Below are 14,218 nucleotides of genomic sequence, written 5' to 3' on the forward strand. Positions count from 1 at the left end.
AACCAAATTCTCGCCTTTCCTCTTAATGATGGTCCAAGCTTGGAAGGGCAGCAGTATTTCTATAACAGTTGCAAGTTGGTTTAAAGGAGAGAGTGTAAATCTTTAGGTATCACATTGGAAAAGTCATTTATGATGTCAATCTTCGCAGTTTATTTTCTTAAGTACAATTCATTATTGAACAATGAACAACTTGGGTGTCATATTTTTCAGTGGCTGGTTTGCTGTAATTAGACATTTATACAAGGAAAAGGCACATTTAGAATCATTGATGTTTGTATATGGATGGCTTTTGTTTGCATTGAAAATACTTTTAATGGACAATAATCTATAAATTTTGCTTATCAAAATGTGTAAGTCTTTTTGACCATGTCCTGCAGGCTTGCTAATTTAAATCAAAATATGCTGCATGTAATTTGGCATTTGTTTTAAAACAGACTCTACTTTTCTTAGTATAATCAGTGTATGTTTATAATCCAGATTTGTCTTGCATTTGCTAAGCAAAGTGCAAAATGCAACCAAGACTATTAAACGCACAAAGTTAGAAGGCAGAGAAATTTCATTGTGTCTGATGCATAACATTTATCGTACAATCATTTATTTTTTCCTCGGTTTGGCGAAAACAAAGAATATATTGATCCTGAAATGAACAGACACAGCAGTCCGTATTGTTAGATCTTTATCTATTAAAAATGGAAAAACAGCACTTCAGCAAATTCTTTGGCCTCTGCTCATGATTACCCTATTTATTGATTGTTTGCCAAGAATGTATGCATCTTAAGAAAGCCAGGGTAAGAGCATTAAAAATATAATTTATTACGGCTTTTCAAGCAGAGTGCATTAATATTGTACAGTGAAGCAGTGGGGCTATATAAAAAGGACTTTCTGACGCCTGCAAACATATAAGTTCCATAAATTCCTAAATAGGAGATTTCAGCTGTCTCTGGTATTATGTGATATTTGCACAGCAAACTTTAATGCCAGGACAGTTTTAGACAAGGATTCTACAGACTTCACTGCTCCTTATGGCAGACGTGATGTTTACACAGACTCGTAAACCTTCAGCAAAAGCTCTAACACTGCCTTCAGGTTTAAATCATGCTGTATTTTTAGTAGTGAGCGCTGACCAATGCTCTCCCCTTTAATACTAGAAGGTTATGAAGTTGCTGCACTTGGAGGTCTTGCCAAGTACTAGCAGGAGTGATCAGCCAGCTGAGATTGTGCTCTCCTGTATAACATTTTTCACATTAACAGAAGGACACTAGTGACAGTTTGCTAAAAGATTTAGTGGCTTGATTTGTAGTCAGATGATACCTGTGTCGCACTGCCAGGATCCACCTCTGATAATCTACGCTGTACATCAAAATTTGGCCAGCAGGTTTTCCTGTGATGTTTAAAATACCACATTTTCCAGAACGCTGCAACTCAGGAGACCTTGTACCCAGCAAAAAGTGTGCTGATATGCAGCGAAGTACCTGTGCATTGCTAGTTTTGTGTCTCATCAGAGCTTAATTTGTAGGAACTGATAAGGGGAAAAACAAATACTCTTTAGCTGGTTTTGAGTGTATCTGCACTGTTTGTTAAAATGAAGCTTTGTTTACATTTTATCTTCAGGTATTAATGGTGAAACTACTTAAGAATTTTGAGCCCTTACTCTGAGTCAGACGGTAGTAGGTCAAACAATTGTGAGAGCCTGGAAGGGGAAAAAAAACAAACAAACAAACCAACCACCTTTTGCAGATGAAGAGTGTGTGTGTGTTTTAGAAAGCTCTCCACAGCTTAATTAAAACCAGCGAAGAAATCACCAATTTGCATGTACTGCTTTTGCTTTGGTCTTCATTCCCTTCCTGACCAGTCTCACTTAGATTTTAAAAAAACAAGACAAAAAAAAAAAAAAAAAAGCTCCTTCCTGCACTACATAAATATTGGCAAGCATTTAGTCTTGTCTTTCATGCTGAGCCTATTGGGCAAACTGGAGTGAGTTTGTGAGCTTTTCCAAGCGAGCCTGAAGGGGTTTGTTTGCCAGAGATTGACTCTCTGGTGAACAGATGTAGTTTAAACATACGTGCTTAAGAGGTATCTTTTTTATCATGATTTCTTGCTATATGTTAGAGCACAAATTGACAGACGTGGCCTTAAAGCATTTATCTATTGTCAAGAGTAAATCGTCTTTTTAGACTACAGCATGTCTGGTGCACCTTAGCACATTAGGAGGTTTCCGTAAGTCTAGAGGGCAGTGGTTATAGAGGCATTAACATTGTAGGACTAATTGGAGTTCCTGGGTGCCCTGTTAAAATAACCCTTGTCATCATTTATGCTAAAGATGATACCCCTCTGGCAGGCTGCCATAAGACAGTTCTGTACATCTGCTTTTAACCCTTTTGCTTTCTGTCATTAAGACATCCTAACCTGTGCTGCTGGGGACAGTGGGACAGGGGCCTAAAACCTCAGGTCCGAGGTCATCATGTCATCTGTGTTCGTCTGGGAGGCCGGGAGGGATTTTCACAAAGTCTAGGAATCTGATTCCTGGAGGAGACTTTGTCCCTAAAACAGCTTGGGTCATTTGTTACTTCTCTGTCTGTTGTCAAAAGGGAGGAAAAAAGTCTTTAAAAAAACAAAAAAGGAAAGGAAAAAGGTTATTTGCTTAATATTCTGTGCAGCGTAGGGAATGGTTTGTTGTATGATGCTACAAAACTGGAAATTAGTAATTACTTTCAGGCATACCAAAATAGCAACGAATACCAGAAATGTGGAACGTAAAGTGCAGGGGGCAACAACAACAAAAAAAAGCCCAAACTGCAGGTACACTTCTTAAAACGGCATTGAAATCATGATTTGTTTCTTAAAGATGTGAGTGAAAGTAGTGCTCAAGTGCACTCAGTGAACGAAGCATGAATTAGTGTTAACTTTTGCCTTGTTTCCTTGTGTACTCTTTTCAGAGCGAATGTATAACACGCAAGGTTATTTGTTGTTGATGTTGAAGGCAATTAAATATTTTTGGCAGGACTAAGAAAGTTTTAATGTTAACGAACAAAATTATGTAGCTGGTACTAAAATGGCTTACAGTGAAGACATCTGCAGTATGTATTTAGGTTCTCATGCTGCCTGCTCCTCACAACAAATCAGGCAGGACAGAGAGAATCAACTTCTCTTCAGTCAACCTTGTTGTTTCTATAGAAGGTAATTCTCTAATCTGTATCCGATCAAGCAAGATAAATTTGCATTTCTGCTTTTCAGAGAGGTGTATGTTTTGTAGAACTTTCTTTTTTGGGGAGGGTGAGAGGAAAGGACTGGGGGAATATGTTTATCAAATATTTGTGATGATTCTTGTTGCCTCTTCTGCCTGTTTGTACAGGTTTTATTTACATAATGCTGTATAGACCCACCTACTCTACTATAACTCAAGTTTAATATATTAAATTTAATTTTTTTTAATAGGAAGTATGCTTCCAGTTTTCTGTGTAGTGGAACATTATGAAAATGCCATTGAGTATGATTCTAAGGAGGAGCATGCAGAATTTGTGTTGGTGAGGAAGGATATGCTTTTCAACCAACTGATTGAAATGGCATTGCTATCACTCGGATATTCTCACAGCTCTGCTGCCCAAGCAAAAGGTAAATAAGATTACAAAATTGTATGATGAATTATGTTTGTTTGTGGGGTCTTGGGGGAGGGGCAGGATTTCTTTCAGGAATGCGAGGCAGGTTTTACTACTTCTTGCAGATTCTGTCTCTATTTTTTTTTCCTTAATGTATTTTTGTTTAGTTAGTGCACGTTTTGTTCGTGGGGAATGTGGAGGTAAATTTTTTTGTTGTTGTTTAAAGAAAAAAAAAGACTTCAACTGAATCATTAGTATGCTTATTGACCTTAATAATCTGCTCCACTGAGGATCCACAAGGAAGTGTAAAGCATATTTGAGCAGATGGACTGTTGAGAGTCAACTTGCATTTATGACTGAATATCCAGCTCTGTTTCTTTTATTTTGTTCCTGATGGTTTTATAGACTGCAAAGTATTTTTTTTTTTGTATTCAGTCCTTGCATTGCAAAATCCTTTCTAATTTATTAAGAGGAATGCTAACTATTATATCATGTCCTATTGAATTCATGGGAACTTAGGAAAATATACTTCTATACATATTGAAAAATCTCTACTGTAATGCATTTGTATAGTTTCAAAACGTAGATAAAGCATATCCTTGGTGGTGTGTGGGTGGGGTTTTTTTGGGGGGGTGTTCTTTTGTTTTGCCAGATTTAAGAGGCTAGAAACAAAGGTGGTGATCTTGTTAAAATCAGATATTTCTTTTGCCCCTAGGAATTAACAGATAAATTACTTTTTTTTTTCAATTTTTCCTGCCCTTCTTGCCCACTCCCCCTACCATCAAAAAATAAAAATCCCGCAGGGCTTATCCAGGTTGGGAAGTGGAATCCAGTTCCACTCTCCTATGTGACAGATGCCCCTGATGCTACAGTAGCAGACATGCTGCAAGACGTGTATCATGTGGTCACACTGAAAATCCAGTTACACAGGTAAGTTGCATACCAGTTCTGGGACGTGAACTGTTACTTGTCTGCTCTTACTGTTAATATTGCTTGTATTTAATTCCTACTGTGGTGTGTGGTCAAAGTACAAAAGCTTATCTAAATTAATTTTTAGTTACTCTAATTCTTCTTTAACTTACAGTATACTATTGCAGAAAACTTTTATAGCTCTGATACATAGATTTTCTTTTGATATCTCATTAAAACTATATTGCATTTTAGTCAATTAAATGACGCATTACAAGAAGGCATTTTACATAAAGTTTACTTAAGAGAAAAATATCTTTGCATATCATGAACAATACCATCTGTGTGCATTTTGTAAAAGAATGACTTGCTCACACTTATTGTTGCTGTCTAGGTTCTTAAATTTCACGGTAACAAAAAAGAAAAAAAACAGTTAATATATTAATGCTTTTCATGATCAGTCGTGAGAAAGCATTACACCTTAAATTGTTTTACCAAGCGCATCAGAGCAGGAAGGTAGAAGTAACATGAAAAAATAGTCGCCACATGCAGCTGATGTATAATTCATGCATCAATACAGCAGATGTGTTGTATAAAGTAATTAACTAATCGGAACAATCAGGAGACCGAGAGCAATCTCCAGATGCATCTGCTTGATGCGCGAAATGAAATCTGTCTGTCTTAAAGGAATGTTCTGCAGCAGGATGCAATCTTGTAATAATCCCTTTTCTAATCTGTGTTTCAAATAGTTGCCCTAAACTAGAAGACTTGCCTCCTGAACAATGGTCTCACACAACAGTAAGAAATGCTCTGAAGGACTTACTGAAGGATATGAACCAGAGTTCATTGGCCAAGGAATGTCCCCTTTCACAGGTACTTAGCATAACATGTAATAAATAATAAAGCACTATAGGCAACGCTGATGTGAGATTTGAGATTTCTACGGACTGTAGCAAGTAGTACCCATGGAGTGAATCTGCCAAAAATGCAAATTCATTTGACCACTTCATGATCTTTATAAATATGCCTGATTCATTTTGAATATAGTCTTACAACATTTCCCATGGGGAGTCGTGAAAGGTTGTTTACACCACACTAAAATTGTCTCACAGAAAACTGGATTTTAACTGGTTTTTGTCTTCAGTCTTTGAACTGCTTTGATGCAACTACTTTTTTCAAGCACATGTGTTCAAGATGTTAAAAGGCTCTTTACTTACTGCTGTCAAAAGTACTATTGAATCTGAATGCTTGTTAGATAACCCACAGTAGTTTTAAATGCTAATTCATAAAATGAGACAGTCTTTGGCATGCTATATGAGAAGGGAATAAAGAATAAAGCTCTTTGGATGATGTGTTGTTGTTGCAAACAACCAAAGGAAAATCAGTCATTTATTAGTTCTAATCAAAATATACCTAAACAAAAATGAAATCTCAATTTATGCTTTGCTAAATATTGAACTGATGCTTTCCTCAAGCCTTGGTGTATTGTTCTTTTTTGCCATTCTTTTATCAAATTACTGTGAAGGCGCAACTTATTTTTCTATGCAGTACCGTGTCCAATGATGCTGTGGTGGGAACATCATATTTATTTTTACCTTTTTAATTTTAAAAGGTATTTTGTTGTGGTGCAGTGCAGAAAAATTCAGTATACAAATAAATGATGCTAGTTGTGGTAGGGAGGGGGAAAAAGGAAGTTAAGGAAGCCAAGGTATTTTTACAGGGATTTTTTTCTCTTGCTCAGGATATTGGAATCTTTGTCTCTGAAAGACTTCAGTTGATCTATAGAGGACCACTTTCTTTCTCTGTCTTTCCAGGGGATATATTAGCAGGCTATTTTCCCATCACTTTTTTTCCCTTATGGTTAGATTGTTTTCAGTGATGTGGCTCCAATATAGGAAGTTTTGAAGTGGAAATAATAAAAATTATCTTCACTGGTTGCAAACCATTCCAGTAATACGTCTGCAAAGTTATCTTGTACGTACCTACTACAAAAGCATGTGAGCTTTTGCACTGCTGGCTCATGGAGGCTGCAGATAATTTGGGATTTTTCTCCATTTTAACCTAATAGTGCTAGTTTTTACTTGATACTGATGGAAAGCAAGTAAATTCTATTGAGATGGAATGTTTTGTTTCTATTTGGACATAGTGTTTCACATAGCAGTTTCTGTATATATGGAGATGACGCAATGATAAAGCAGAAAAAAGTTTTTAAAAGGAATACTTCACTAGAGACAGTATCATGGTACTGGAGACAATTCAATAATTACACTCTTTTAAAAAGTTGTTTTTAAACTATACTGAATTTTTATCTAAGAGTTTTAATGGACAAAAAGCTTCTTGACTAATAACAGCTCTTGAAGTTAGTGCGTGAGATGACCAAAACCCCAGAGTACAGAACTCTGATTTGGGGCTGTTTATCATTTTGCACTTCTTTATTTGTAAAAGAATATACTTAAAGCTGTGAGCTTCTTTCTGGTGTTAAAAGCATGCTTATTAGTTTTGTCATCTCTATCTTCACCAACGCTGTGGTAGTTGGGTTGCAAGAATTTAGATAGCTTCTGTTTTTTTCTTTAAAGACCTAATCGCATTAAACTTAAAATACATTTATTTATTCTGCACCTTTGGAAAAAACAAGCTGTTACAGTGGTTGATCAAGAGCCCATCAGTCAGTCTAAATCTTCACATTTTCCTCCGGGAGCTTGACGGAGAACACGTTGATCTGAGGGTGTCCTTTTCACATGACTAAATTGATCTGAATGCTTCCTGTATTTGCCTAACTAATAACTCGTATATTGCTCCTATGGAAGGGACACTGATTTAAGAGTGCCTGTGTTTTATTAAACGCATTAAAGTTTGTGAATTGCCCTGCAGTGGTGTGCTGCTGCAACAGAGGTGAGAGGTAAGAGCAAGGCAGAGGTCAGGAGGCAATGTTTCCTTAGAGGGTCCATCAAAATGCCAGCATGGGAGATTCTTCTGAGAGCAGAGAAGTGGCTCTCCTATTATGTACTTCCATGGGCATAGGTAATGCCATATGAAGTGCTTCATCACAAATGCAAACTAATGCAGTGACACTGTACCATAACTTATTAACACTGTTATGGATATAATTTATTAACCACAGAAAAATGACTCAAAGTGGAAACAGGAGTAGCTATCGTTTTCTGTCACTGTCATTAGCAGTACTCTATTTTGTGTAGGTACGGAAGGATTTGTTGTAAAGCATTTAAGTTTCTGTGCTCAATGCTTGGCATCTCTGAAGCCCCATCTAAGCATGGAAAACTGAGAATCATCATCCTTACTTAGAATTTACTGCATTTTCTTAATTAATCTTGCATTTTGTGTATTAAAAAATTGCTCATATTTTTTCAGAATACTGATATTCTATGCACTGCAAAAAACCCCAAGCAAACTATTTTTATAGTGCAGATATATATAATAGCTTGAAAAAATGTGAGCAAACAAACTTTGAGATCCAGCTTGTCTTAAGTATAGAGTCTTGAAAACTTAACAGCATCATCTACTTGAGTGGGTTTTCCTTTTTTTTGTCTTTTAATTTTTTTTGCCATTTGCTTTCTTGTCCAGCTAAAACCTTGGGGCATACAGGTATGAACTCTTCGTGCCTTCCTTGGTAAAATACCACTGTGACTCTTGCTCTCATTAGGAGAGTTGAATACACGATCTCTTTTGAAGCTACTGTAATTGTCTCACTCTGTGACTGCTGTGGCCACCCTCAAAGGCCAGGTTTATTGCTCAATGTACGAGCCCACATCATGGGGAATCCCTGTTGACGTGACTTGGAGTGCTTGGGACGGAACAGAGCAAATGCATGGCTCTGAATTGCCATGGAATTGCAAGCATCTGTCCAGAGGTTTAGTCTCAAATTTTTGGTAAAAGGACACTGCAAATTTTGCGTAGAAAAGCCAAGCCTGTTCTGAATTATGCGCTGCAGTGTGTATTTTCATGCTTTACCTCAGGTTTGCAGATTTTATTGCTAGAGATTAGCAGCATATGCAGATGCCAGGTGAAAGACTTTTCGCGTTTGATACACATGGCTTTCTTCACTTCTGCTTCCTCTCCAGACCTCTTTTGATGGGGAAGGCAACTTGGAATTTTATCTAGGGCTCAATTTGGGGCCATCTTGTGCATTCCATTAAATTGGTGCATCTTGCAAGTGGCCTAGATCTCATTTCCCTTCTGTTTTGGCTCTTCAGTCTCCAAAGGGTTGTAAAGAAATTGTTCTACCATCAATTCTTATTTCCAACCCCTTGCACAGGAGCTCTTCTCTACCTCAGTCTGTTGGGAGCTGCTTTAAAGTGATCAGGCAGGCAGGCCTGTTGCATTTATTTATTTAATGTTAGTCCTTCCATCTCTCTACTCAGCCTTAGTCCTAGCATTTTCATACTTCACTTTCACAGTTCTGCTCTGCTTTGGTTTTTAGTGGAGAAGTCTCTTATTACATCCACAGTTAAAATAACTGAAATACTACAGACCATATTTATACTGATATTATAAGGGTTGTGTTTGTTGGGTGTTTTTTTTTTTTTGTCCCTATTGAATTATTGTGTTTCTCACTCTCTCTCTCTCTCTGTGTATATATATAGTTAGATAAGCTTTTATGAGGGAGAGGAGAGGAACATGGGCTATTGGCCTGAGAAGAGCCTGGAAATTCTTTTGATAATTCTGGAACAAACTCACTGTGCGCTTTTGAACATTTAGATGTACCCCTTATCTTGAGTTCCTGTAACCTTTTCCATGAAAGAAAGATAACAAGTCACCTACCAAACAAAGAAATTGTAGCGATTAATTAGTATCTGGGCAATGCTTTGAAAATATGGCAGTGATCAAATGACATTGACTTTTCTACTGGTATTATCTCACCTGATTTTTTTTCTACAAGAAGATTTTCTAAATTATTGTTGTTAGTATTCACAAACAGGCACTTTGTCAAACCACTGCAAAAGCACTTCTGAAGCAAGGTATTCTTTCTCTTCCCCCATAGTATCCTGAAACGCGAAGGTGTTTGGTTTGGTTTTTTTTTTCTGTCCTTTGCTCATCCTTTGAAACTGCTTGTATCTAGCCTGACTCTCAGGACAACCAATAGTCAGTGCATTACAGATGAGAAATTCCAGGCCTGATATATAGTAGAATCTCAAATCTCATGGTTTATTATTTTTTAAAATATTTCGTTTGTAGGGGACATGCAATGTTTCCATGGAATATATCCAGTGGTGTGATACTTATGGACATAGTCATTTACAGACATTGCATTAGTATTTTAAATCTTTTTGAAGATATTTGTGTGTGCTGCCCCCCCCCCCCCCCCGCCCGCAATGTCTTTAACATAATTTTGCTCTTGATGATGAGGGAATGGCATTTTTTCAGTTAGAGGGATATACACTTGCATTCCGTGAAACATGCGCACATAGAACAAGTGCTGGGATGATACCGAAGTCTGAATAGTTTTGCACTTGTGATAAATATAGCTATCCTGACTACATTTTGATCAAACTTCCGTGCTGTAGTGAATGATTGTCTGCATCTGACATGGGCACAATATAGATCATATATTTTCCTTTTTGGTCAGATATCCTGCCCTGAATTTGCGTGCTGTTTTATGCAGGCATTGTGCAGGCTTTATATGATCTGGCAGAGATGCCAGACAGAAAGCTTGCTCGGAACATCAGTGTTTCTCAGTTCACCTGATCTGAAGGCACCTGGCCGTCATAGCAAATAAGCAGTGTAATAGAAATCCTCTCACATTTCCTCGCTGCTGTTCTGACACCCCCCCCCCCCCCAATCCCAACTAAAAAAAGATGCATTTGCTAAAATTAAAATTTCCAGACCTATAAATAACCAAGGAATGAGCTATTAAGAGTTGCCAAAATACATACTTTTTATGAGCAATTTTTAATTCCTGCTTTACAAAACTGAGGTTTTTTGTCCTCCCCTTTCAATTTTACCTGCCTAGACCTGAGATCAAGTCCTAGGATTTCTTTGTTGCTTGTGATTCTTTTCTCTCCTTCTCTCCTCCTCCTCCTCCCCTCCCCCAATAATTAATAACCTGAGTAAGGAATGCAGCTCCTTTTTCTACTTCAGAAGTTGCTGTACTTTAGATTTTAAAGATGTCATTAATTATTTCAGGGAATAAATCCTTGAGGGCCTGGGCTCAGGTTTTGGCAGGCAGGGCCTTTCAACCTACCCCTCAGTTGCTCAAGAGCATTCACTCTGATGTCTCTTCAAGCTGACGTACTATCTGGATTTTTAAAACGTTTTCAATTAACTATTAAAATCTGTGCCGGTGATTTTTAGTCATCCAGATAGAATGGGCAGTACAGAGCCTATTGCTGACGGGATGGGGAAGATGAAATATGCAGGTTGGTAGGGCTGTGTGAGGACAGTCGCAGGATACTCAACCTTTCAATTGCTTGATCTTTTGATCACTGATTTATGTTCCTTAGATGCATCTAAACACTCTCAGTGTTAAAGCTATGTCAGTCTATCTACAACAGTTTTATCTGGGCAGTGCCCTATTGAAGGAGAAAATATATAGCTATTTTTTTTCTGCCTCTTCATTAGGATTAACTATAATGAGGATGTCAAAGTCCCTTTCCAAAACAGTAATGGGGCCTGGACTTATTGTGGGGAGGAGGGAAACGTACCTCATTTCTCAAATAAATGCAGTTTCTGACTTCAGAGGAGTCTGTATGGTGTCAGCATGTCCCTTGGTATCTGTGCTGTCATGAGGTCTTGTGTTTCTGCTTTTGAAAAAGTGGAGGAGAGTCTAATAGAGGGATGGTGCGAGTGTTGATTTCTTTTTTTTTTTTTTTTTTAATACATTCCTGAAGTCAGCTGTATGGAGATATAAGCAGCTGTCTTCTGCCAGGCTCTCCTGCGAACAAAGTACAAAATTCATGCTTTTTAAGAGAATAACATTTTTGGGACTGTGCTCCCCACTTTGTGTGCTAACCATTTGGGATTGTATCTCAGCAATTTTGAGAACTGTGTCATGTGAATGATTATCTGCGTCATATGGACTTCAAGTTTTGGGGAAGTGACAGAATAAAAAAAGGAATACAGCACATTTTCTTTTGATACATTTTCCTTCTAAAATGTGCATGTGTTATAGAACCGAGCCCTACTCGACTTCTGTTTTCACTCAGTGGTCCTGGTATTTAGAATAACTCGCATTTTAAATATTTGCGGTGATGTTGTTCTTTTTGTATATATATATAACCATGCTTTTTTTTTTTTCTTTTTATATTTAGTGGGTTAAGAGGCAGTCAAGTAATGCACTGCTACAAAATTCTGTACTCATTCATTCATGTTTCTCGCATACTTCTTAATGCAGTCATGGCTGAGCATGAACCCTGAATTATTCTTTTTTTTTTTTTCCATAACTTTATTAGAGGGTTAACAAGCCACTCCTCCAGTATTCTTTAAAGCAAGATTGCAAATAAGTCTTTTTTTTTTTTTCTTCTTATTGGTAAATTGTTGGCTGTAGAGTACTGCACAAGTATAAACAACATGAGAGATCCTTTAACATAACATGAGAGAGCCTTTAGTCGCTTTGCTCCCTAGCTTTGGAACTCATTGCCAATTGAAGTAAGGAAAGCTCTGGCTGTTGGGACTTTTAAATCTAGACTTAAAAGTTATTTGTTCTGTTTAGCATTTTTAAAATGATTCTATTAGGAATTGTATGTGCTTCAGTTTTAATTTTAACTCATAATGATTGTAAAGCACCCTGGGATGATTGCATGAAGGGCGCTACAGAAACCCAAGATTGTATTGTACTGTGTTGTAATGTATTGTATTATTACATGGTGCTGGAGTTGGACCACGGACAATTCATATAGAAAGCATTTGAATACTTAGCTAAAGATAAGGAGTGCATGTGTGGGGGGGTACTGTCTCTTGCTTCTTTTCCCCCTTTTCTGTCAGTTATTTTATTAAACTAAATTAACATGGCAGTTATTCCCTAAGAAATGCCAGCATAATTTACTGCCGCAAAGGGGCTCAAAATGTAAACCAGATGATAAACTAAAAATAAAAAAGTCCACATTAAGATTTAATTGCACTTCCCTTTCTATATTACGTTCTTATGTAAAATACATTACAAAACAGTACTTTCTTTATCACTTCCTTCATTTTTAACTGAATTTCATTACCAATAAAGAAATATATTGTCTCTGTTTCAGTAATGTCACTTGACGGTTAATCCCTTAACTTGATGTACATGTCTTTAAGTTTGTTTTTTTTTTTTTTTTTTATAAAGAACATGATAGCACTGACTGGAGCCAAGTATTGCACAATCATGTGATTTGCAAGTTTCCCAGCTCGCAGCTTTGCCAGTGCAGGTCAATTCACACCTGCCACACTTATGCCATTCTGGTCCTCATGTTGCTTTTGCTTGGTGATTGTCAGAGGTAGAGCGAGTTGTGCGTGCGGCTCCTTCCTTCCCCCCTCCCTCCCTGCTCCAAATGTGTGGTAAACCGTGTGCCTTGGAAGTGTCTGCTCAGGAATTAAATGGAGTTTAATTTCTGTCCATTAGGAAGCTGCTATCCACATCGCCAATTAAGCCCTCTATTTAAAGGGCGAGGAGATATGTATGTCTACATCTTAATCACTGCTGCGACTGGTTTGCAGAGACCTTCCCTGACTGGTTCAGTTATTACTAGCGGTGGTGGGAGGCATAGAGAGCAGTGTGGTTATAAAACCTACCCAAAAGCTGAGCAAATTCTGTAGGTGCTGTAGCGTCACTGTCAGCAGATTTAAAGCTGAGATACGTCTGTGTTAGGGGACGCAGGGGTGTAGGCATAAAGATGCATCGGGAGAAAATTGAATTTTTTACCTGACAGGAATAAAAGCAAAGTAGAACCCTCTTACTGAGAGGCAATGCTAAGAGAGGAGCAACTCTTGCCTTGTCAGACCAGACTCATTGCATGTTTTCGCTCTAATCGTAACTTAGAAGAAAAGAGATGCGTTTCTCAGACTCTGAGCAAAACTCTCAAAGCTTGCTCCCCCCCCCCCCTTTTTTTTTTCTTTTTAAATTAATAATAGGTTCTTCCTTTTTATTTCCAAGAAACATGGTAGGAAAATAAGGCAAGGGTGAGCTTTGTCTCTCTTTCCTTGGACACTTCTTTAAGAACAGCACAAATAGTATTAGATTCCCCTGGTGCCTTGCAGCAGTGATCAGAGGGCAGGTTTTTCAGGACAGCAGCAACCTCAGACCTGCCTCACTCCAAGCCATGGAATAAACTACTCAAAAGGGAAAAGTTCTGTTCCCCAGGGGTGGGAACAGATGAAAGGTTCTCCTCATATACACCTGTCTCTTAATTATTTTTATTTTATTTTTTGAGTACTCAGATTTCCTACACTGAGAGTTGCAGTTCTTTCATAAATTCGCCCTGGAAGAGGGGGGGAAACTGCGCTAAAGCGTAACCTGTGCCTGGCTGTGCCACCTTTCCAAAGGATTTGATAGTTTTTAGTAAACTGTCATGGAGCAGGATGAGTTTCGTGATGATGAAAAACCTGAGGCACAGGCAAAGGACATCACTGTCAATGGCCTTTCTAGAGTTGGAGGGGAGGTTTCAGCTCCCTAAGTTTACCTGTTGTGTTTGTATTTGAATCAGTATACCTAGACTCTGTCAGAATTGTGGGGGGTTGTGTGTGTGTATGTATATATATACACAGATATATATATGTATCACAATAAA

At 37.8% G+C, this 14,218-nt stretch overlaps 1 protein-coding gene across 6 annotated transcripts in view; it reads left to right on the forward strand.

Moving 5' to 3' along the window:
- The window catches only part of SATB1 (SATB homeobox 1), a 93,862-nt gene that overhangs the window by 22,816 nt on the left and 56,828 nt on the right, over positions 1–14,218 (forward strand). For all 6 annotated transcript variants that reach the window (XM_052798584.1, XM_052798595.1, XM_052798575.1 and 3 more), the window contains 3 exons: positions 3,436–3,612; positions 4,400–4,526; positions 5,255–5,378. In XM_052798584.1, coding sequence (XP_052654544.1) covers positions 3,436–3,612; positions 4,400–4,526; positions 5,255–5,378 — 428 coding nt within the window. The remainder of the gene's footprint in view (positions 1–3,435; positions 3,613–4,399; positions 4,527–5,254; positions 5,379–14,218) is intronic.

Source organism: Harpia harpyja, chromosome 1 (genome assembly GCF_026419915.1).
Source record: "Harpia harpyja isolate bHarHar1 chromosome 1, bHarHar1 primary haplotype, whole genome shotgun sequence".
In the NCBI taxonomy this organism is placed as follows: domain Eukaryota; kingdom Metazoa; phylum Chordata; class Aves; order Accipitriformes; family Accipitridae; genus Harpia; species Harpia harpyja.